Below are 24,483 nucleotides of genomic sequence, written 5' to 3'. Positions count from 1 at the left end.
GAAAGTTAATATTTATTTAATTTGTCTCCAGTCCACACAATTCCCCCTTAGCACACTGTATTACTGTTGAAAAAATGGCTTTGCAGCAGGAAACTAGAGACAACCACCTTTCAGTTCAAACACAGCCTTTCAATCACTAAAGAAATAATTCTACTGCTGTTACAGCACTTACAGGTCATCAACAACCTACAAACCAACCACAGGGCTGCTGTCACAGCACATGCAGGTCATCTCCTGACCTACAAACACACACCATAGAGCTTCTGTCACAGCATATACAGGTCATCATCGACCTACAGAGCATCACAGGGATCAACCAATCCCACAAAAAAGGAAACAATAGGTGCTGATCACCTCACATCAGTTAAGTGAACCTACTACAGGTTCTGTCCTGGTACACGACCAGAAAAAAATAAAAAATAAAAGAGAGGCAGAGAAGGTACTTCTGGAATCAGTCCGATGCTGTACTCTGGATCTTCAGTAAAACAAACAGCAGCTGGTGAAGAGAGAAGACAGAAAAAAGGCTTGATCGATCTCCTTTCAGATCTAATAGTCCCGCTCTGATACCATATTGTCCAGAAGAGAAGGAGAAGGAGAAGAGAATTAAGAAGAGAGAAGAGAGAGGAGAGTAAAAAGGTTTGAGAGCCAAAAAGTAAGGCTGGCGGCACCAGCTTTTGGTATTTATAATAGGGCAACATAAACAAATAAAAGAAAGGGAGAAACTACAATAGTATCCCTGCAGTACTAATCTGAATATACTAACAGATTTTTAACAATAGCTCTTTCTCATCTCCTTCTCCCTTTTTCTTCCATTCTTCTTCTTCTTCTTCCTCTCTTCTCATTCTGATTTATCTTTCTATATTTCTCTCTCATCTTCTTTGATTATTTCTTTTTGTTCTACTGTTGTTTTCTTCTATACACTGTTGTCATCATCTACCTACAAATCTTTATTTTCCACAGTCATGTTTACTCAAAGGAACACATGCGGTCCAGCTGTGTCACTCCAGTTCATATGGTTCAACAAATCTAGATGTAAAGTGGAAAAACAAGCTCAGTTTACACACCTGGTATTTTTGGAAGCCATGGCTAATTTTATTGGAATCATTGGAAGATATGATCCTTGACATAAAGACATCATTCATAAATAGGTATGTAAATGGCTCCAAAATGTCAGATATAACCATGCAAAGTATAAATATTAACCGATAAAGGAGTTACCATGCGTATCCGAGCCATATTGTAGTAGCTGATCTCAACAAGTTTCTGCAAGCTGAAAACACGAGCCGGAGTTTGTTTAAGTTCTTCAGCTGATACACCACAAAGAGCTGTGAAAAACTCCACAACTGAATCACTGGGCAATTTTACACTGTTCACAAATACTTGTTCAGCTGGTTTCCCAGCCAAATCCTTGAGAGAATGAAGAACTGCATCCCTGGAAATTTGATTTGATCCATGCATAACAGTAGCTGCAATAGCTGGAGTTGATGTTATAAATTCTAACCGAGAAACACATTCTAAGACAGCATTCCACGTGTCTTGCAAGGAATCTGTCTCTGAGTCGCAAAGAGAAAGCAGAGTCCGCAAGGCCTCCACATTTTTACTACGCATATCCTTTGGGGCATGCAAGAAAGTAAATCTGAATGTAAATTCAAAAGCATGGAAGTTAAGGCAAAGAATGCTTTGTGTTTGCTTATCCAAAAACAAAACAATAATTATTGGGAAATACGTCAAAAGGAAATAACTGGAAATGCTTGGGGAAAAAGAATCAAAGGACGATTTACCTGACTAAGGACGTCAAAAAAGCATAACGCATTGTATCCATTCCAAGAACACGAGTCATGTGTATACCTGCTCTAAATCCCTCCATGCACAATAGAACCCTAGGCTTATTCTCACCTTCTTCCATTGTAACTGAGAATGTAGCAAGCAATGGCCATCCTACAGCTTCAACCATTGGCCTTACAATTTCAATATGCTCTGCTGTATAGAAAACACCTCTTTTTGCCCCTTGTTTTCTGAAAAAAGCCTGTGTTTGTTTTATGATATCTTCACTATCTGACTTACTATCACCAGCTGACTTTCTTCTGGGGAGAGCCAAATTAAGAATGTTGACAATACGACCTCTCTCTTCTGTCTCTGGCCTTTGTCTGCTGCTTTTGCCACCACTAGTTATGTCATTTTTCATTTTTATCTCCTCCTTAACAATTGAATCATAAATTTCCACCAGGAGATCCTTCGGAGCACACTCCTCTGCATCACTTACAGTATTCATGCGTATAAAATCATACTTCGACATTTTAGGCCACACCATCGGATTGTGTGCATCAGTATTCAACATGATAACTGCATATGCAAGAACATATGCAGTATCTGCATTCTTGAAAAGTCCAGGATTATCAGCACAATACCTGCATAAAATCCAATATATTGAAGATTAAATTGCAAATAGAAACAGAAAAGGATGTAGAAATAGGAAAGTGGGAGCCTCGGGGCTACATATCTTCTGAATGCATATGTATTATTACCTAATAGTATCTGAAGTAGGACTGAGATTAAAAAACGAAACCAAACTCATACTTTTTTCTAGGTCTCTATGGGCCTTTGTATGGTTCTCACAGCAGGCTAGCAATCAGGTTTAACTGAACCTGATCACATTCCATAGTCTTGAAAATATTCATTACCAAGTCCAAGCCCAAGCCCTATAAATCATTCAGTTGAGCCTAAGGCCCACAAATTTGATCCCATCTCAGCAAGCCCAATAAGTTAGTCGCACATTTGAATGGACCCATATTATAAACAAGGATTCACTACCAATCAAATCTTCTTAAGATTCCCATAATGAAATTACCAAAAATAGAAGATTTGTTTGGATACTCAAGAATTTGTGTATATTTATAGGAACTTAAAGACAATATTTTTTTCTAGCAAATCATTTTTCTTTTTAATAAAGATTAATACCTAAATAGTTGTAGGAATTCCTGAATAAGCATACTTTAAATCTAAAATGAGATGCATCCGCCATGTAAATACATGTAAACACTCTATTGAGCATTAAATGGATAATATAAAGAGCTTTCCCCATTGCTGTGTTTGGTGCTGACTCCAAACTTATAGAAATCCTAATAATCTCTAGATGGTAAATGTGAGTCTCTCAACTTCAGGTTTAAATTGGGACTTTGGGTTCAGAAGGGATCTTAGGGATTCGGAATGTGAGTCTCTTATGTCTCTTTTGGCCAGACTTGACTCAGTTTTTTTGGATCAAATTGTCGAGGATACCAGAGTATGGTCAATCTCCCCCAATGGTCTTTTTACTTGCGCTTCCTTCTTTAACTTCTTAACTCAGCCAGCTACCATGGGGGCAATTTTCCCGGTGAAAGAAATTTGGAGTAAGCCAATCCCTCCTAAGGTTCATGCTTTTTGTTGGTAAGTCTTCCTTGGAAAGATAAACACTTGTAATATGCTGCAGAAAAGAAGGCCAAATAAATGCCTCTCCCCTCATGTGTGCAGCCTATGTAAATGCAATGGTGAAACTGTTTCCCATATCTTTCTATTCATCCCTTTTGTGCTTTGTATTTGGGAGCATCTTTGTTATCTTTTTGGGTGCAGGTGGAATTCCCCACAGGAGGTGGTGGGCCTTTTTGACCCTAGATTCATGAGGCAACCAAAACAAAGAGCAAGATTATTATGGATATCGGCGAGGGCTGCCTTGGTTTGGACTATTTTGGGAAGAGAGAAATGGAAGAATTTTCAATGAAAAAAGCAGATCAGAGATGGAAATTTTTGAAACAATAAAGTTAAAAGCTGCTCACTGGGTAGAAACTCTGGAAGACTTCAAAGTCTTCTCTTTAAATGACATCCTCAGAACTTGGAAGAAAGTGGCTCTTTCAGCGCAAGGAAAAGAAAAAATATATATGGAGTGGAGACCCCCAGAAACAAATTTCGTGAAGCTGAATTTTGATGGAAGTTTCCATGGTAACCAAAATGTAGCTGGGATAGGAGGTGTCTTCAGAGATTCAGGAGGAAAGGTGTTAGCTTTGTATTCAGGGCCTCTAGAAAATGGGGACGCACCGACTACAGAGCTAATTAGATTCCTGCAGGGATTAAGATTTGCTAGGTACTTTGGGTTCCTTAATTTGGAAGTGGAAGGGGACTCTCAAGTGGTCATTGCTTGGACAAGATGTAGCACCCAAATCCCATGGATCTATAGGCATACTTTTAGGGAGATTTTGAGCATTGTAAGAGAGTTGAATGTTACTTTGAAATGGGTGAGAAGAACAGCAAATGGGATGGCAGATACTCTAGCTAAACAAGGGACTAGGAGACCCCAATTGTTTTGGGCTGAACTGTAAACTGTAATTTGGAAAAGAACACTCTCACCCTGTAGTAATTTTCTGTTCTAACTCTAATAAAATATTATCTCATTGATAAAAAAAATCTCTAGATGGTAAATGATGACTCCAAGAGAAACCCGGTAGTATTATGATCTATCTTTAGTTCACCTCCTCCATCTTTTCAGTTCTCATCTTATTATCTCGCTGTTTTCCTTTTCATTTTATTTGTTCGTTTGTTACCGAATTTCCACAATCCTCATATATATGATAGTATCATAAACATTCTTATCATTACAAACCCAAAGGCCCTTTACTAAACCTCTAACAAGCCCTTTATATTTACTCAAACATATAAGCAATGACAGACCATCTTTACCCAGCAATCAATTCTGTCTCCCCTTGTGTTATCATTATTTTAGAGATTCTCCAAAGTTCTTTCCATCCCATTCTTTTGTGAACGTTTAAGTTAAATATCAAAACTAGAAAGCTAAATCCCTCTTGGTTCCATTAGATATTCATGGTAGCCTCACCTTTAGTTTCGAGTTAAGTTTTTCAGTCACTTGTCTATCAGTCAAACATTAGTATGTGTGGTTTTCCAGTCATACACACAATTCAATGTCAACCCAGAACAATATCCTGTGGACCACTTGCTAAGCCCATAAGTAGTAGAGCAACCACTACAAATACTTTACAATAGTTCCACTTCGCAAGAAAATATGGAACGTCTAGACACATATAGCTGCTGTACAAAATTCTGGAGCCATCAAATAAGTAACGAGTCCTCAAGCAGTGCCTTTTATGATTAAATAGTCCTTTTTTCAGATAATGAAGGAAAACTTACGATTAAAACCAAGTTAAGGAGGTTTCACCTAAAATCAACTGTAAAATGAGTCATCAAGCAGTGTCTTTGATGATTAAATAGTCTTTCTTTCAGATAATGAAGGAAAATTTAAGATTAAACTGTTTTCACTTAGATCCATTAGAAGAATAGAAGAAGCAGGGATGGTGGCACCCTCAATGGTATTTATATGTATCAGCAAACATATAAAAGATATGGAGAATTACAAAAATGCCCCTATGGCACTAACTAATAATAAAACAAGAAAAATAAAACTAAGAATGAGCTGACAACAAAAACCAAGGCAAGGAGGTTTCACCTAAAATCAACTGTAAACAGCTTACAAACTAAGACCAAAAAACAGAGATCTACTATGATTCATCAAGAACATCTAAAGTTCAACATAAATCTGTTATGAAATGCAGTTAGTCTAGATGAATAGCTTTAGTTTTATTAGAAATACTTTATAACTATTTGTTAAATTTTACATCTGGTATATTTTTTATACTATTTTGAGTATTGATTTAACTGGGATTTCTATAGAGCAATTCTATGGGATCTATTGCTGCACTATTAGTTATTTTCCTTTCAAGTTCTGGTGTAATTAGAAATTTTAGGAAAAGAAACTTGCTCCTTCAGTTTTATTAAATATGAATTATTAATTCCTTTCCAAGTTCTGTGCTCGAAGTAGAAGTATGTCAATATGAAGGGACCCCAGATTACTCAAAAAAAGATCAAGGGACCCTCTCTATACATGATTCTTCATCCGTCCAATCACAACCTGTGAATTGTCTTGACCTCAATGCTCTCAAAACCCAGAGAACACCCAAACCCAGGCCCTTAGCAGAGCAAAGGGCTCTGCCCCAACAGACAAGCACCAAAAGGATTGTAATGGCCATGCCACTAAGAGTACTTTGGGCAGTATAATTGGTAGATTATGATGCCTACTAGTATTATGGAACAACCAGAGGTAGATTATGATTCTTCATCCGTCCAATCGCAACCTGTGAATTGTCTTGACCTCAATGCTCTCAAAACCCAGAGAACACCCAAACCCAGGCCCTTAGCAGAGCAAAGGGCTCTGCCCCAACAGACAAGCACCAAAAGGATTGTAATGACCATGCCACTAAGAGTACTTTGGGCAGTATAATTGGTAGATTATGATGCCTACAAGTATTATGGAACAACCAGAGGTAGTTTAGGATGCTAATATTGCTATTTTGTAGGGTCTTATGAGACTATAGAAGCTCTAAAATTTGTTCATGCATGTTCGTCTTATTGTAATTGAACTGTTTCTGTTTATATAGTGAACAAAAATTTCATTAGAAAGAGAAAAGAAGAAACATATATCATCATAAAATCCAAAAGTCAAAACTTATCAAGCACATCAACTCCAGAAATGGAAAAAAAAGGAATCAACATACACATTCAAGCCTAAACAAGCTCTCGTTCTCCTCTAAGTGGTCTTAGGAAAAGATAAGCAAACAAGACCAAATACAAACATATATCCACCCCATGTCGATTGAACCCCAAAAAGGAAAAAAAAAAACAAAAAAGAAAAGGAAACACAGGCAGCATAATCCACTATTGCTACAATACAACTATCTATGACCAAAATACCAAGCCTTCCCAAGAAATCATGAATCTAAATCAACTAAATGCTAACCCTTAACCAACTAACCGTTGAGCTTCTTACCAAGTTACCTCTACTGCCAAAACACCCAAGTAACTTTTCTGTCTGCAGAAAAAAAAAAAAAGAATTGGGTTCCTTCTGATGTTCTCTCTAGTCAGCTGCTATTAAGAACTGATTTGCTTGCTCTCACTCTACATCTATTGATTACTAGAAGAGATCCACTTCATCTGTTATGTGTGTGCTAGTTTGCAACTTCAGGTTACATTATCTTGCTCCTTATCTATTAGCTGTGGCTCAAATGAGTATGCTGAGATGGATGAGTAGAAAAGTTAGAAAGGATAGGATCAGAAATGAAGTCATTCAAAGAAACCTAGGAGTAGCTACAGTAGGTAATAGAATGAGAGAAAATAGACTAAGATGGTTTGGTCATGTGCATAGAAGACCACCAACAGCACCCATAAGAAGTGGTCTGTTGCAAGTTGAAGGGGAAGAAGGGCAAGGGACAGACCAAAAAGGACATGGTTGAAGTAGTAAGAAATAATTTAAGTGCCCATAATTTAACAGTTGATAATGGCATTAAACAGAACAGAATGGCAAAACAGGATTCATGTAGATGACCCATATAGTTGGAATATTGCTGGAATAATGATGGTTAGATTGCTCTTGTTTCTGCTATAACCCATTCACTTGTGATAATCAGGTTGGGGTTTCACAAGTTTGAAGTTGGATCTGTGTCCAGGACTGACAACAATGGCAACTGTGAACGGAGACGGAGGCAACTGTGAATGGAGGACTGACAACAATGGCAACTGTGGTGCAGGACAAAAGCTGTAAAGGTTACAAAAATAGAAAAGGACCAGCGTGGGAGGGGTTGGGGAAGAAGATGGGGAGCGGAGATGTGGTACAACCCAGGAAGGAAGATTCCAAACACCAGTAGGAATCTCTCCTACAAGAAAGTGGTGGCAGCGAGAGTTTGGCCAAACTTTGGAGCAACAAAGCAAAAGATTGTTGGGGAGAAGACTGTGCTAGAAATGTTGGTGGAGGGGGTTTGGGCAAGGACAGTGTTTTTGCAGGGGTGTTTAGTAGTCACTTTGATAGAAAGTGTCTGGCAGAGGAAGTGGAGGCTTGGGCGGAAAGGTGCTGGATGGCGGTGGGTGGAGTGAGGGTAAAAAAGCTAATAGAAGACCTTGTACCTTTTCATAGTTCCGCAAAGGAGGAGGTGGACTGGGCGCTTAAGAATGGACCTTGGAGTATTGACCAGAACAGATTGGTACTAGATTGGTGGGAAGAAACAATGGTGAACTGCACACCAGAGAAATTGGGGGAAACCAGAGAGCCGAAAGAGATTTGGATCAAAGTTTTTGGGCGGCCACTCCCCTTGTGGTGTCCGAGTGTTATGCAAGGAATTGGAGATGTTTGTGGGGGATTTCTAGGTACAGACAATTCAATGGAGGAGCTTAAGACCTATGAATGGGTTAGAATGAAGGTGAAGGTGAGGGGTAAGATGCCGGAGAAAGTGGAGATCGAAGCAGGGACTTGTCTTTCTGTGTGTGGCTCTGGCCTGAAAGAAGACCACAAGTGTTTTACAGAGAGTCTAGAGGGAAAGGGCCAAGGGAATCAGGGGGAGTGGGAGGACTTGATGGTGAGTAGAACGGTAGTAATTGCCGAGGAAGAAGAGGAGAGCAGAAGATAGAGGAGCTTGTCGGAGAAAGAGAAAACAACAGGAGAAGAAAAGATGGAGCTGCGACCCATACTGTGCACGATCCCTGATGAATCCCGTCCAACCTTATGGGAAAAGATGGTTCCAATCAGCCACAAGATAGCCATCCAATGGACTTGGGGGAGTAGAAAATAAACAAAAGGAAATTCAAATTTTAGACACGGGACAAATTTGGGAGGGCTTTTCAAAAACCCGGCTTAAAGAGGCAATGGTCGAGTGTCTTCTTGAATTGAACCTGCTGCCAGCTGGAAGTCATTCTGGAGAAATTTGCCTCAAATCCTTTCCACAACCCCTCTTCCCCAACTCGGTTTACAAACAAAGATAAAATCTCCATAACACAAATGAAGAGCAGTGGGTACAGGGGGTCTCCTTGTCTTAGGCCTTTGGAACTTTGAAGAAATCAGCCGGCTCTCCATTCACAAGAACCGCAAATTTAGGGGAAGAAACACACACTTTAATCCTATTCCTCCATTTCTGGCCAAAGTTCATCCTTTCCAAGACAAAATCAGACATTTCCAGTTGACATTATCATAAGCCTTCTCAAGGTCCAGCTTACAGACAGAAACTACAGAGGAGCTCCAAAACCAGAGCTAGAATATAGAGAACCAAGCCCAAAACTAGGTTACAGCTCAAACAAACTTCTAGACCTCAGCCGTGCACTAAGAGCCCTGGATTGAAACCCTTTCACAGCTGAAGTCCAAGACACTAATTTCCCCACACTACAAGATACAAGACTGTCTACATCTTTAGATTTGTTTTGAAAAACTCTTCCGTTTCTCTCTGCCCAGATGGTGCTGATCACTGCTGCAGGAATAGCCAACCACACACTTTTTGCCAACTTGAAGAGGCCTTGAAGCTCCCAGTTTCTTAAAAGATCCATCACTTTACTTGGCATGACCCAGGAAAGTCCCACAGAAGAAGAAAATGATCCCACAAGGCTGTTGAGACAGGACAATGTATAAAAAGATGGCTGTTGTCCTCTTCGTTTTGGCCACAAAGCACACAACCCAAATTTTGAATTTGCATTCCTCTTCTAACTAGATTCAGCTTAATAAGGTTTCTGTCCAAGGCCACAGACCAAAGTAGTGCATTTATTTTATGAGGGGGAATCTGGCTCCAAACTTTTTCAGCTGGGAAATTCTCACTATTCCCCCCTGACAATTTTTGGGCAAAGGACTTCACTGAGAATAAACCATCAGACGACCACTTCCACACCCAGGAGTCTTCTTCCTGCACTTTTAATATCTGATTTGAGAGCAGAGCAAACAGATCCATCACTTGATCCACTTCCCAATCTTGAAAAGCCCTTGTGAAAACAGGATTCCAGGAAACCACATTTTCTCTCAGCTCATAGCAGGATTCCATAATTTTCTTCCACAGAGAACATCCCAGAGACGGGAGGTTAGAAATGGCTAGCCAGTCCCCACTGTCAGTTTCATATTTAGCTGCTAAAATTTTCCTCCACCAGCTGTCTCTTTCCATACCAAATCTCCATATCCATTTCCCCAACAGGGCCCTGTTAAAAGTTTTCAGCTTCCTCACCCCCATTCCTCCTTTTTCTTTCGGAGTAAACACCTGATCCCATTTTACTAAGTGAATTTTCTTCTCCTCCCAACCTTTCCACAGAAAATCCCTCCGGAGCTTTTCTAACCTTTGAGCCACTTTTGTTGGGATTGGGAATAAAGAAAGAAAATAGGAAGGTAAGTTGGATAGGGATCTCTTGAGGAGAGTAATTCTGCCCCCCAAAGACAAGTATTTAGCTTACCAAGAGGTTAATCTTCTTTCCAACCTCTCCACCACTGGGTCCCAAACTAAGGAGGAAGTGAACTTAGCCCCCAACGAGAGGCCAAGATACATAGTGAGCAAAAAATCCAATCTGACAGACAAGAACTTCTGCTAGAGCCTCAAGATTCTCAACCCTCCCAAATGGAGGTATAGGTGATAAATGTTTCTGCCAGCCCACAAATTTCCCCACAAAACCCAACCAACTGGTGGGGGGCTTCTTATCTCTACCATCCAAAATCCCAATTGTTTCCGTTTTCAGCAATAAAGGAATTGAGATTATTGCTGAAAGAGATCTTCTATCATTTGCAAGATAGTTTGCAATTTCTGATTAAATTAGATGGGCATTGTTTTTGTTATAACTCTTTCTCATTTTCTTTTTGTTTTATCAGATGGGTCTTGTTTGCAGATTTCTCAGTTGATGAGTTGCTAAGGAATTGGAAGGAGATTGCAGAATCAGCTTCAGCTAAAAAGCTTCAAGTTCCTGCTGGATCCCTCCACCTCATGGTTTTACTAAACTGAATTTCGACGGCAGCAGTATGGGCAATCCAGGGCCCTCTGGAATAGGGGAGTGATAAGAGATGAAAAAGGGAATCTGTTAGCTATATATTCTGGTCCAATTGGGATGGGAGATTCTTTGATGGCTGAGATACTAGCAGCCCTTGAAGGGGTACAAAGGGTCAAGGACATGAATATTAATAAATTGATCATAGAAGGAGATTCTGAAATTGTGGTGAACTGGCTAAAAGAGGACAACTCTAGCCTCTGGAATTACAGCAATTAAAAGAGAAAATTTAAGTGGCTGACTAAGGACATTGAAATTCAATGTACATGGGTAAAGAGAAGTGCAAATTCATTGGCATATGGTCTAGCTAGGCAAGGGGTGAACAGAAACTCTATGTTTTGGGCTGTGCTGTAATTTCTTTACATTTTGGGTGTACATTGGTTGTATTTGGGAGTTAAGATTGTTTAGCTCCTTTGCTTTGTAATTTTCAATACTTTAATAAAATCCACTGTTATTGATCAAAAAAAAAAAAAAAAAAACTTTCATGGACCTGTTAAAGATTTAAAAGAATGATCTGATTAGCGTGACTCTACCTCTAAAGGTGATAAAAAAATATCTTGCTTATGGAGGCAAACTAATGTTGCTGAAAAGTATTTTATCTTCCCTACCCATTTACTTGCTGTCTGTGCACCCAATTCCAGCTAGTGTGGTAAATAATGTAGAAAAGAAAATGAGACAGTTTCTGTGAGAGGATGGAGGGATGAGAAGAATAAATACCAGCTGGGCAATTGGAACAAGATCTGTAAGTCTAAACAGCAAGTAGGTTTGGGTGTGCGTGGGCAAGTGGTATTAGAGGTAATGGAAACAGTCAGGGAGGACTTTGGAGAAGAGTGATTGCAGCTAAGTATGGCTTTAGCAATTCAGATTGGGAACTAGGAACTCCAAATCAAAGTTATGGATGCTCAGTACGGATAGTTTTGAGAAATCTCATGACCCCTTCTTAAAAGGAATGACATTTTTTTATCAGCCTTAAAAGGAGTAGGATTTAAAATCGGAGATGGACTCAGGGTAAAATTCTGGGGAAATGGGTAGTGTTAAGACAGACCACTTAAGGAGATTTTTCCCGCTCTTTTTGATGTGGCAGTAAACAAAGAATCAAGCGTGGCAGAAAATATGCAGGTGCAAAATAGCAGTGTGGTGTGGGTTTCTCAGTTCAGAAGACTTTAATGATTGGGACGTAGAGGCAATGGTGGATTATCTGCAAAGATTATATGATATTCAGGTAGATAATGGAAGAGCTGATAGAAGAGCGTGGAAATGGGAAAAATCTGTGAATTTTTCGGTTAGATCCTTCTATAATGCTATCTCAAGGCCAGAGGGAGCAGTATCTCCCAGTAAAGGTTGTCTTGTGTAAGAATGTCACACTAAGGTGGCCTTCTTTGTTTGGCTGGCCTGCCTTAATAGACATTTAACCAGGGACAATTTGGTAAGAAAGGGTATGCATTTGGCTTCGACTAGCTATATCTTCGGTGAGGCCCAAGAGGAATCTCTGAATTATTTGCTGCTACACTGCATTTTTGCCCAAGAGGTATGGTTCAAAGTCTGGAACCTGTTTGAAGTAAAAAGCTGCTGTCTGGAATCAGTAATGGATTTTGTAAGAGGTTGGAGAGTAGGAGGTTTAACCTTGAAAGGAAATTTGGCTAGGAACATGGTGCCTGCAGCAGTTTTTGGTGCATTTGGCAGGAGATACGTGCAACAATTTTCAAGAACAATAGCAGTTCTTCCAACTTGGTGTTTCATAGAATAGTGGGCAAAATGTTGTCTTGGCTATCTGTATATAACTGTTCGAGATAAGAGATACAACACTTTTTTTGTACATGAGAATCTCTTTTTATAAAGCAGGGCCAGGAGGGTATAGGTCTACAGGGGCAGTGTTTGTAAATCCCAGGCCCAGGCTGGGCATCTGGGCTAGTTGTATAAAATAATAAAACTATGTTTTTAAATAAATTTTTAATTTAATTATAAACTAAAAATTACAAAACATATATATATATATATAATTATTGTATATATTATTTTTTTATCAATATGGTGAAATTTTGTTAATTGCAAAATGAAGGTATTACATCAATGTGGCAATTTTTCCACCAAGAAAAAAAAACTTTAGAGTTTTGCCCAAAATATTTGTTGTCTAGGCAGTCCCTTGTATATATTAATTTATTAATATATATACCATATATGTCATATATGGTTTTATATAAATATATATATGAAAATATGGCTTTTATTACATACCTATAAGGTATTAGTATATAAATATATGGAATATACATATATACCATACTTCCCAAGCTGGGCTGGGCTGGGCTGGACTGGACTGGGCGGGCAAAGGATTTGCTTGGCCCAGGCCTGGAAAAAAAAAATGGCTGCAACCACTGCCCAGGACCAGAAATTTCTGGGACAAGCTGGGCTGAGCTATGCGGGCCCAGGCCGAATGATCAACCCTATTCTCCCAATCCATCATGTGTGATTAAGCATCTACTTCCCCAATTAATTTATCTAATTCCCCAATTTTAGAAAAAATATGTACACCTATAGAGATACAAGTACATAGCATAGATATATGCACAGGAAATTGCACACACAAGCAATTAACATGTATACATGTATACTTCCATACCGCTCAGCAAATTTTTCCATGATGCGATCTATTTTCTGTGCTTCCCCTGGAAGTCGAAATCCTCTTAGGAATTCACGTATTGCAATATCAAATTTCATTCCAGAAAAGTTCATTGAATCCACATACGCATGCATGACAGCAAGGGGGAACTCCTCATGTTGACCCAAGTAATCACCAATCATAGCCTGCAAATCAATGAGCTTAGATAAGCTTCTTCAAAAGTAAAAACTAAAATCATACTACTATAAGCCTCACCTTATCCAAACTGGGAGTGTTCCTCAGAAATTGAGCAACTGAACCAGGTGACTTCTCTACCAGCATATTTGTAAATAAATACTCAATTCCCTTGACAGGTTGTCTGTTGAACTGACAAAAAACAATGAAAAACTCTAATCCTTGGATATTTAAAAGTTCAAGGATAAAATATCAAAAAAAAAATATATTCTACATTATTAATCCAGAGATGGATGAAATGAACAATACAATTCTAAAATCCTTTATAACATTTTAGTTTCCAACAATGTAAAGTTTTCGATGCAAACACAGAAGCGAGGAAAAAAATTGTGTAAGGAGAAACCAAAATTATTCATGAACAGTGACAATTGCATAATGTTTGCATGATTTGGATTTTAGTATTTTTTAAGTTTTTTCAAATTTAATTTCTAGCTTTTTTTGGTGCGTAAGGAATCACATTAAGTTACAATATTTTAGAAATTTACTTTTCTTGCTGTAATTATTATTTATAGTAGTTTCTGTAATTTCTATTTTTAAAATCATGGCATACTATTTTTGGTAATTTCTAGTTTCCTACATCAAGTTAGTTTTACTACACTTAGTAGAGAGTTATAAAGCTAGTTTGAATGGGAAATTACCATAGCCAACAACCACAGCAGGATTATTTTTGCTTCTACTTCAATTTCTCTTCTTTAGTTGACTGTGAGTACTTGTTGTTGAAGCCAAATGTTGCACTCAAATAGTTTTCTACTTTTATTGGCATGAGAATACGAGGTTATCGATCTGCCTTTTTATAGATACACAGCAGGTAGGAAGATCAACCCCAAAGGGAAGAAAAAACAAGGAACGTAGTGAGTAGAGAGGACTTAGAAGCAATGCAACAGCAGATTAAGCATGATGTTAATGTAGAGCAGATGGATAGAAGGCAAGGTCGATGGGTAATCCTGCTTAAAAATCCATACAAAGTATGTGCTGGGTAATTGGGCCTTGAGGAGCATCCTGGTTCTTTTGACTATTTCTCTTTTTATTTCATGTTTAATGGGCTTTAGTTGTAAAGGGCCTAAAACCCTTTTTCTATTTCTTTATTCTTGCTACCACCCTATTAAGGGTGGGCTGAAAGACAGCCACGATCTCTTCCTCCCAAAATCTTCTCTTCTCTCTACTCTTCTTCACTTCTATTCTGATCTGTTTTTTCTACATTTCAGAACATCTTCTTTAATCAAATCACAAGATTTACTGCTGTGCTTTCTATCAACTTAGTATCAGAGCAGGTTCCTTTATTTTTCGTTTTTAAATCCATACACTACTAGGATCAGCAGTGTCTATACAGGATTAACTTGCTGATCATCTGAAACGAAGAGGTGTCTGAAGAAGATGATTAAGGTGAGGGCAAGTTGGCAAAATGCCTTGGGCATCTGTCCAATAGTTTGTGGTTCCAGACTCCAGAGTTCCTGGAAGAAGATTTTTTCCAAGAAAAGCTTTGGATTGTGTGATTTTTTTCTATTTAGATCGATGTAATGTTGTGTTTAGATTGTGCTGTCCCAGGTGTTGCCTTAACACCTGCTGTTGATTATATTTATCTTTTTTTATTTTAATGAATACTTTTCCTTTTACCTTTTATAATAATAATAATAGTAATAATAATTAAATAACAAAATATTGAAGTGAAAAGTAATAAATCCAACTTCATTCAACAACTAAGGAGCTTGCAACCTCCAGAATAGTTTATTCACACAAACACAAAGAAATATTTTATTCAGTTCAGCCACTTCAGATTTTATTAAAAGGGCCCTTACTACCTTTAGAAACTTCAAGCTTCTTTAAGTTTCGCCACTTTAACTGATATCAAATGGCCCCTTACTGTTTTTAGAAATTCCTAGTTTCTCAATTTTAGGTTTAGTAGAAACAATAGACTTACAAATATTTCCTATTCCTAGTAGAATTTGAATTAAAATAGGAAATCACACCTTGATTATTATTATTAGATTATAAATATAGGTAACAGGTCTTGTTAACAATGCTATTATTCTAATAGTTGAACATCAATAAAATAGCTTCTTCTCTGCTCCTACCACAGCCAACAGCTACAGTAAGATTTATTTTTGCTTGTACTTCTAACACTGTCAATGGGTAGGGTCTGGTTCAGGCAGTGTAGACCCAGACCTGACCCTAAGTAAATATACAAAACTAGTTCTGAACCAGATCTCATAGGAATTGTAACAAGGACTATTGGGTCTGGCCTAAGACTTGTCTCTAATTAACAGTTATACTTTTAACCCATAATTTGACAACAAACTTATTTGCTAGATTGACACATTTGGATATTGTAATATGATAATATTATAAGTATACCATGAGATAAATTTTTTTTAGTAAATAAGTACAGTAGGTACTAAACTATATAGGATTTCCTCCCCACAAAAACTCTGCACGCACCCTGAAGCAGTAGCATCCACTCCACCCACACATTGGAACATCTCCCCATGAATTTAACACACATTTACAGGAGGTATTCCTGTGTGGGCGGATGCCAGTGTTTCAGGGTGCGTGCAGATTTTTTTTTTTTTTTTTTGATAAGTGGGTGCATGCAGAATTTTGTGGGTTGGGAATCCGGGGCTGTATTAAACTGGGGGTATTTTTGAATATACCCAATATTCTTATACATAATTATATATATACATATACATATGTGTATGTATAGCTAGTTCAGGTCTTAATTAGTCCAGAACAACCAAAAATTGATCCCAATCCAGTTATAATTGGGAGACATGGCCTGATGGGTCTACCCAACCCATTGACAGCCCTAAGTAATTCTATATTCTCTTCTTTATTTGTTTGTCAATTCTCGTGACTAGAGCTGCATGTGAGTTTTCTGCTTTAATTACAAAGTTATCCGCTCAGCAAATACCTCCGAGATAGCAGCTTCCATGGTTGATTTATGAGCCTTGGCCTTCTCAAAGTTACTAGGAGTGTTGTCCTCCCTGCTCTTAGGCTCAACAGATTCTCTTGCCAAAACCTCTTCCTCTACCGATTGATTGTTTCTTTTCTGTTTTTCAGATTCTCTGCGTGACTTTTCCCAATGAACCAGTGATTTGAGCACACTCACAAGGCTCTGCGCAAGTTATAAAATATTAAATAAATGGATAGGGCCAAGAAATGGTAAGCCAAAAACTCAATCAATGTGTGCTTCCTTACAAGAAGAGAGAAAATATGAAATTACCTGAATAGATGAACTTTTAATTGATGTTGATGGGGAAACAGAAACTGAGTTTGGATCTGCATTTTGAGTCCCTTGTGCTATTCTTGATAAAGCAGTAACCTTTGAAATACCAGGTATTAAAAGATATAAATGCATTAGATGTGCGTAGGACACACAAGCACACAGAAAATTTACCATCACATCAGAATAATGTTCAATAGTATACCATGCACTCAAACAAATTTGGTGCCTCAAGGTCACAATCATAGTTAACATATATGTCAACAAGCATCTGTGGATCCTTGCAAACTTTCTCAAGCATCCTGCAAGCAAAATAATATCAGAACTGCACAAGGTAAACAGATAAAACAACATATATTAGAAAACCACCCCAACATGCTAATAATGTATAAACCAATTAAATCTAAGAAGAAAAATGAAAATTGGATGAACCACAAAGAGCATTATACCGGAGAACACTTGTTCTTTGGCTAAGCGAACTATCAGAGCTATCCAATGACCGCAGAACTATCAAGGGGAAGAAAATCCCAATTTCGCCCTGAAAAGGGTTTATGTGCAAATAATTGAGAACAATTGAAGCAGAGGACACTTGAAAAATCTTTTGGAAAAAAAAAAGTAAAGGGAAAGCTCCAATCAATGATAGACATACTTTAAGACTTTCCCTAAATCGCAGCAAAAGCACAGCAAATATCCCTGTTGCATACTGCCAAAAAAGGGAAACATATATACATATATACCACAACAAAAGATTCCAACTATTTCAGACTAAAAGGAAGGACAACAAGAAGCAGGCTGGTTACCTGAAATACAACTGGGGACAGAGAAACTGCAGCTCGCAATAAAGCATAGGAAAGATATGCTTTGACTGAGTCAATGAAATGGAAGTTCTTGGTAAATGATTGGCTAACTCCTTCCAATAGACCCTGCATTAGCACCATGTGTATAGAAGATGACATGATAAATTAATAAATAAATAAAATATTCAAACAAAGTATTAAGCAATGGGTCACTGTGGAGGGTGAAAAAAGTGGAAGTTATGGTTTCAGATCATAAGTCTTTTGACCATTTGCCATTTTACCTCCCATCACCTTGCATTTTTGAAAAGCTATGGTTATCTGCAAGATTTTCTAATTGAATTCCATGAGATCTCCAATAACAGATAAAAGTCAACTAAACATCACTTGGAACTATATAACAACCTTTGACATGCTTTTGCATAAACCGTCATGAGATGTTGATTAAATATAGCTAATTACATTAAATAATAGTGTTAAAAAGTATAATACAGTTTTCTTTCCTCAAGCCTCTTCATCTAAGAGCTCCCCCTCCAATAGGCTCATAAATAATTTAACTGTCTATATCTTTCTCAAGGCATAACCTAGCTATCCTTCCTGGCAACCAACGACACATAGAACCCCAATCAAAAATAAAAATATTAGTTTGTATCTGGAAGAAAAGTCTGTATCTAATGGACAGATGAGGCAAACCAAGGAAGAGTTTCTGATCATCGGACAAGCTCAAAAAATTGAAAGAAGTTGAGTTGCAGACACAAGCAAGCATCTCTGAAATTGAAAAGAGAAAATGGAGTCCAAAGGTTTCTCACCAGCTAGGAAGTGGAGAAACATCTTGACAGTAGAAAGGAAAGAACTACTGTTGGAAGAGATCATCTACCAGAAAGAGTTCATGATAGAGGTAAGAGAAGGAAGGAGAGGAACGATACCGCTAGTGGGTGCAGCTGTAACCTGGTTTCAAAGCTTTCTTGACAAAGCAGTCTATGTAAGCTGGTGCGAAATATGGAACAGTACTTTCAGGGACTTAAGGAGGGAATACTTTGCTGAGAAAAGAAGAAACTCCAAATGTTGGTTTGTAACCCTGGAAGAAAAGTTCGAAAAAGGGAAAAGCAAACGATTACCATTCCTGAAGGCAACAAATTGCAGGGTTGGACTGTGATGGCAGTGAAGGCACGGGCAGATGGAGTAGATGGAGAACCAGGAAGGAGGAAATGATGGAAAGAAGGAAGAGGTTGGAAAAGGTTGGGTTTAGAAGAATCTGTTGAAAGCCAAGAACCAACGGTGGCTTTTTTTTTTCTGATCACCAAGAAATTTTCATTAATAACAGAGAAATTCAGTTACAATAGATAAAGATTGCAGAGAGACATTGGTCTAAACTGCAATCTCCAGCAATCAGTTACAATTCTGCCCAATACAATGAAGATCTATTTGCCCCTTGTTTTGCTAGGGTATCTTCCATCCCATTTGCATCCGCCATTTGACCCAACCAAACTGAGAGTTGATCCTCCTTGCAAGTATGTCAATTTCTCTGAAGATAAATTTGAGCTTCCAAGGTACTGATGTGATGTTTTTGGCCCAAGAAATGACCAATAGTGAGTCTCCTTCTATTTCTAAGTCTATTGTTCCCATCTGCTCAGCCATCTTTAGACCTTGAAGTAGGGCTAGAGATTCAGCCTGAACTGAGTCACCAAAACCTATTGGTCCTGAGTAGAGTGCCACCACCACACCCAGATGATTTCTAAACACACCCCCTATGCCCGCCCTTCTTGGGTTGCCAAGAGAACTCCCATCAAAGTTTAGTTTTAGTTTGTTCAGTGCCGGTGGCTTCCATTCCATACTTACAAATACTTTGGGTGCATATGTTTGTGCTACTGCAGCCCAATTTCTTAGAATCTCATTCGCAGAGTAGTTTTTGAATATCTCCATGGTCTTCGCCCAATGTGCAATTTTGATTTTTATGGCTTCAATAACTTCTTCCTTTGTTTTACTTTTTCTAGAAAAAATTCTTAGGTTTCTTTCCTCCCATATAGTCCATACTGTAGCTGCTCTTGCTGCCTTCCATAAGCACTTTCCTCTTTTCTGTTGACAATAGACTTACCGCATCATGTGGGGGGACCCATTTGCATCCAAAGAGAGAACAAATAACATTCCAAATACCAGAAGCAAAAGAGCAGGATAAAAGTAACTGGGTTAGGGTTTCACCACAACCCATACAAAGGACACACATGTGACGAGAGAGGCAATTGTTTGGCCTCCTTTTCTGTAGCACATCACAAGTGTTTACCTTCCCTAGGAACACTTCCCAACAGAAAGCTTGTACTTTTGGAGGGATTGATTTAGACAAGATTTCTCCCACTAGGAAGTTCACCCCCATAGGATCAGTATGAGTGAGAAAGCCAAAGAAAGATGCATAGGAAAATAAACCATCAGAAGTTGGGGACCAAACTCTACAATCAGCTATAGGTTGGTCCAAGTAGACACTCTCAAGTGATGAGATCAAAAGCACTAGAGACTCACATTCATTTTCCCTCAACCCTCTTCTGAATCCAAAATCCCAGGAGATACCCAAATCTGAAAGCAAAACAAACCTAGCAACAGGTTTGTTTTTATGGTTTGATAAGGAGTAGAGGTCTGGGAATTTGACCATAAGAGGCACATCCCCAACCCAAAGGTCTTCCCAAAATAAAACTCTATTGCCACAACCAACATCAAACCTAATAAATTGAAGAAAGGTTGGGTATACCTCAAAGATTGCTTTCCAAGAAGAATTTGGAGTTGCATTGGGGTCTAGTTTTGCATCCCAGCCGTTATCTGCTTCACCATGAATGCTTTTAATGACCCTGTGCCACAACCTATCTTCTTCACAAGGGAATCTCCACAGCCATTTCCCTAGAAGGGCCTTGTTTTTCTTTATTAAGTTCCCTATACCTAATCCACCCTGCTCCTTAGGGTAACAAACTTTCTCCCACTTCACTAAATGACCTTTCTTTTCACCGCCTGGTTCCCACAAAAAGTCCCTCATAATTTTCTCCAACTTCCTAGCTATTTTCACCGGGATCTTAAAGGTGGAGAGGAAATAAGTGGATAGGTTTGCTAGGGTAGATTTTATCAAAGTGATTCTTCCCCCCAAGGATATATATTCCACATTGCCAACTTCTTTGTGAACCTCTCTAGCACCGGTTTCCAAAAGCTTTCAGCTTTCGGATTCCCACCCAAGGGCATACCTAAGTATTCTAGAGGCCAATTTTTCACTTCACAGAATAGCAGATTTGCCATGGCTTGAATGCCCCCCCCCCTTTCAATGTTGATTCCAGCTACACAGATTTTCCCTAATTGACTTTCAGTTTGGAGGCCTGTTGAAATTCGTCCACCAATCTTTTCAGATTCCTTAAACTAGATTCATCACAGCTTTCACAGAGAATGATTATGTCATCAACAAATTGCAAATGAGACACCACCACTTCTGATCTACTCATCCTCCAACGTTTAAACTGGTTTTCTTGGTCAGCCTTGGTGATTTGTCTACTCAAGACCTCGGCCACAAAAGTGAATAAGAATGAGGATAAGGGATCACCCTGTCTTAGTCCTCTTTTAGCCTAGAAGAAACCCTTTGCTACCCCATTCATCAGAATAGAAAAAATGTGCTAAGCTAATACATTCTTTAATCCACATTCTCCATCTTTCACCTAACCCCATCTTTTCCATTAAATTCAATAGGAAGGACCAATCCACCATATCATAAGCTTTTTCTAGGTCCAATTTACAAATCAAACCTTTGCCACCTTGTTTTTTCTTAGCTGCCGCTAAGATTTGATCCACAATTTGTCTCCCTTCTACAAATGCTCCTTGGTTCTGAGAGATAACATAGGGCAAGACAATCTTCAACCAACCAGCCAGAACTTTAGCAATGATCTAATACAAGCTACCCACAAGACTTATTTGTTCGTAATCCTTAGGGGTTTTGGCCTCCTTTTTTGGCACTAAAGCAATAAAAGTTGCATTTGCTCCAGGCGATAACTTTCCTTTTTGATAGAACTCCACAAATACATCCATTAATTCATCTTTCAAGATTTCCCAACAATCCTGATAGAAAGCCATTGAAAATCCATCCGCCCTAGAGCTTTAGATCTATCCATCGAGAAAATTGCTTCATGTATCTCCTCAATACTGAAAGCTCTTTCTAGGAGGTTAGCTTCGGATTCTGGCACTCTGTCCCATTGTAAATCTCCCAATTCTGCATTGTTTTCATAAAAGGATGCAAGGATTGATTTAAAATGATCCACGAAGCACCTTTCAATTTCCTCCTTTGCATTTACTACTCTTCCCTCCACCTCTATACTGGAGATTTGATTTTTCCGTCTTCTCCCGTTTGCTAGGGAGTGGAAAATCCGGTATTTCCATCCCCCTCCAGAAGCCATTTACACCTAGATTTTTGCCTCCAAGAACTTTCTTCCTTTCTTAGGATCACTTCCAATTGCACTTTAATGTTCCATCTTTCAGCTCTATCCTCCGGCCCGCACTCTTTATGGGCCTCCTTTTGGTCCACTTCCTCTATTTTCCTAGCTAATTCCTCCTTTATGACCTCATGTTTTCCAAATTCCTCTTTGTTCCACTCCTTGACCTTTTCCTTCAATCTTTTCAAATTCTTGGAGAAACTCACCACTTTATCTCTAGCCCTTATTCCACCTTCTGACCACCATTCTTTTACTTTTTGCAAAAAATTTGGAACTTCTAGCCACATATTCTCAAATCTAAAAGGTGTGGGACCTCCAATAAGATTTTCTTGGTAGAGGCTTAAGGGGCAATGAACAGATGTCACTCTAGGTAGGGCTTTCAGTGTTAAGGCTCCCCACAACTCTTCCCAATCAATGGACAAAAGGAATCTGTCCAGTTTTGAGCACACTTGATTTTCTTGAAGATTTGACGAGGTGAAAGAGGCTTGTAACAAGGTAGGTTCTTTTAGTTCTAGGGATTCAATCAAGGAGTTGAAGTGTCTCATACTAGTTGTTTGTCTCATTTGTATATCTTATTACATTGAAATCCCCACCCAAACACCATGGACCCTCCCCAATGCCCCTCACTGCAGCTAGCTCTTCCCAGAAATTATTCCTCTCTCTATATGAATTCGGGCCATACACATTGGTCAACAACACCCACTCCCTTCCATCACTTATCCTCTTGGCTTTTATTGATACTGAGTATTGTCCTATCAATTCCTCCTGACAATCAACTTCCTCATTCTTCCACATTGTAAGGATCCCACCGGAGGCACCCCACGACAGGGCAAAAGATCAACATAGACCCCTGCTACTCCAGATACTTCTTATCCATTCCTGATAATGGATTGTCTCCAGTATTGTCTCCTGTAGCATGACAATTACCGGTCTCTCTGTTCTTATCACATTCCTGATAAATCTCCTTTTCTTTGCACTTCCTAAACCTCTTACGTTCCAACAAAGAACCTTCATTCCACTTTTTTTCTCAACCCGATCTTATTTCCAATTCCTATTCTTCCTCTTTTCTTCTCCCTTTTCCTATTTACAGACTTCTCATAGGAAACACCACAAGCTAGCCTTTGCACCTCATTCATTCTCCTCTTTCCTTCTTTGTCATCTTTTGCCTCCTTTCTAAGATAGACCTTCCCATTGGCGAATTTCCCTTTGGCTTCTTTTTGTTCCTTTCCTTTTAGTTTGGGTGTCTCTCTACAGACATCTTCTCCCTCATCTAACCCGCAACACCAGAACCAAAAATCTCACTAGTAAGGGACAAAGGAATCTGGGAGCAGAGATTAGTCCTTTCTACAAAGAAAGAGGTTAAAGAATGGAAAGGACTACTAGAGGAGGTGATGGTGAAACTTGGGCTCCATCTAACTGTCATTCTAATCCCCTTCAACGAAAAGAAAGCAGTATTGGATGTGGGTGAGGAAGCGATCAATTTCTCCACGGTGGAAACAAAGGAAGGAATAGTAACGATTGAAAACTGGTGTCCCTTGGTTAACACGATAACAACTAGTGATGGGAGCTCCAAACAGAAGCTTTTGGGTTTACCGTTTCACCTATGGCAAAAAACCTTCCAGGAAAAAGTAGTGACAGTGATGGGTGGTGTTCTTACTTCTTTCAAGACATTAGATCTGAGAGCAGTCAATGTAAGAATTGCTGGTGTTAAGCCTGAAGCCATGCCAAGAACTATCAGTCTTTGTGCGAAAGGATATTGGTACAAGGTTTGGATTGCCTCAGAAGTGGAAGTGTCGCTCAGGTTTGGATTGCCTCCGTTTCTCCTAGAGAAAAGGAGCTGCCTTCCATGGAAGTTGAACAGTCAAGCCCAAAAAGTCGAATGGTTTTGAAGGAAAAGTTTTCAAATAATTTTGAAATTAAAAAAAAAAAAAAAAAGCTTTATTGCGGGTCCATCCTTTGCAGAGATAGTTAGAAGGGGGATTCGGTCGGATCAGGGGTGGGGCCCACTCAGAGCTGGGAACAAAAACCACTTAATCCTTTCTGACCCAACCGGCCTATAATTGGGTCAGTCTGGGTCGAACCTAAAGGAGTCCCATGTTGTTACAACCGACTCATGTGACTTTTTAAGTGGTCACATGAGTCGGGTCTCAAAGGGAGTGTTGGGTGACCATAGTGATGGTCTATCATCTTCCCCACAAGTGCTGCAATTGAAGAGGACCAGGGTAGAATGGGAGAAGATTGCTCAAATCCAAGATATTCTAGGGTTAGGAGAGAGGAAATTGAAGAGGATGATGA

At 38.9% G+C, this 24,483-nt stretch overlaps 1 protein-coding gene across 8 annotated transcripts in view; it reads right to left on the bottom strand.

Moving 5' to 3' along the window:
• The window catches only part of ATMIN7 (HOPM interactor 7), a 98,364-nt gene that overhangs the window by 30,899 nt on the left and 42,982 nt on the right, over window positions 1-24,483 (bottom strand). For 4 of the 8 annotated variants that reach the window (XM_088950728.1, XM_088950726.1, XM_088950729.1 and 1 more), the window contains 10 exons: window positions 17,744-17,866; window positions 17,593-17,646; window positions 17,393-17,481; window positions 17,149-17,245; window positions 16,944-17,042; window positions 16,632-16,835; window positions 13,745-13,855; window positions 13,490-13,674; window positions 1,782-2,408; window positions 1,219-1,636 (listed from right to left, as the gene is read on the bottom strand). In XM_088950728.1, the coding sequence (XP_088806854.1) occupies window positions 1,219-1,636; window positions 1,782-2,408; window positions 13,490-13,674; window positions 13,745-13,855; window positions 16,632-16,835; window positions 16,944-17,042; window positions 17,149-17,245; window positions 17,393-17,481; window positions 17,593-17,646; window positions 17,744-17,866 (2,007 nt within the window). Of the gene's footprint in view, window positions 1-1,218; window positions 1,637-1,781; window positions 2,409-13,489; window positions 13,675-13,744; window positions 13,856-16,631; window positions 16,836-16,943; window positions 17,043-17,148; window positions 17,246-17,392; window positions 17,647-17,743; window positions 17,867-24,483 lie in introns of all 8 variants that reach the window. The other 4 variants (XM_088950723.1, XM_088950724.1, XM_088950722.1 and 1 more) reach the window with 1 other exon arrangement.

This window comes from Nelumbo lutea, chromosome 6 (assembly GCF_056320005.1).
Source record: "Nelumbo lutea isolate HS-2025 chromosome 6, American lotus-T2T, whole genome shotgun sequence".
In the NCBI taxonomy this organism is placed as follows: domain Eukaryota; kingdom Viridiplantae; phylum Streptophyta; class Magnoliopsida; order Proteales; family Nelumbonaceae; genus Nelumbo; species Nelumbo lutea.
This window is presented reverse-complemented; position numbering and strand designations above follow the sequence as displayed.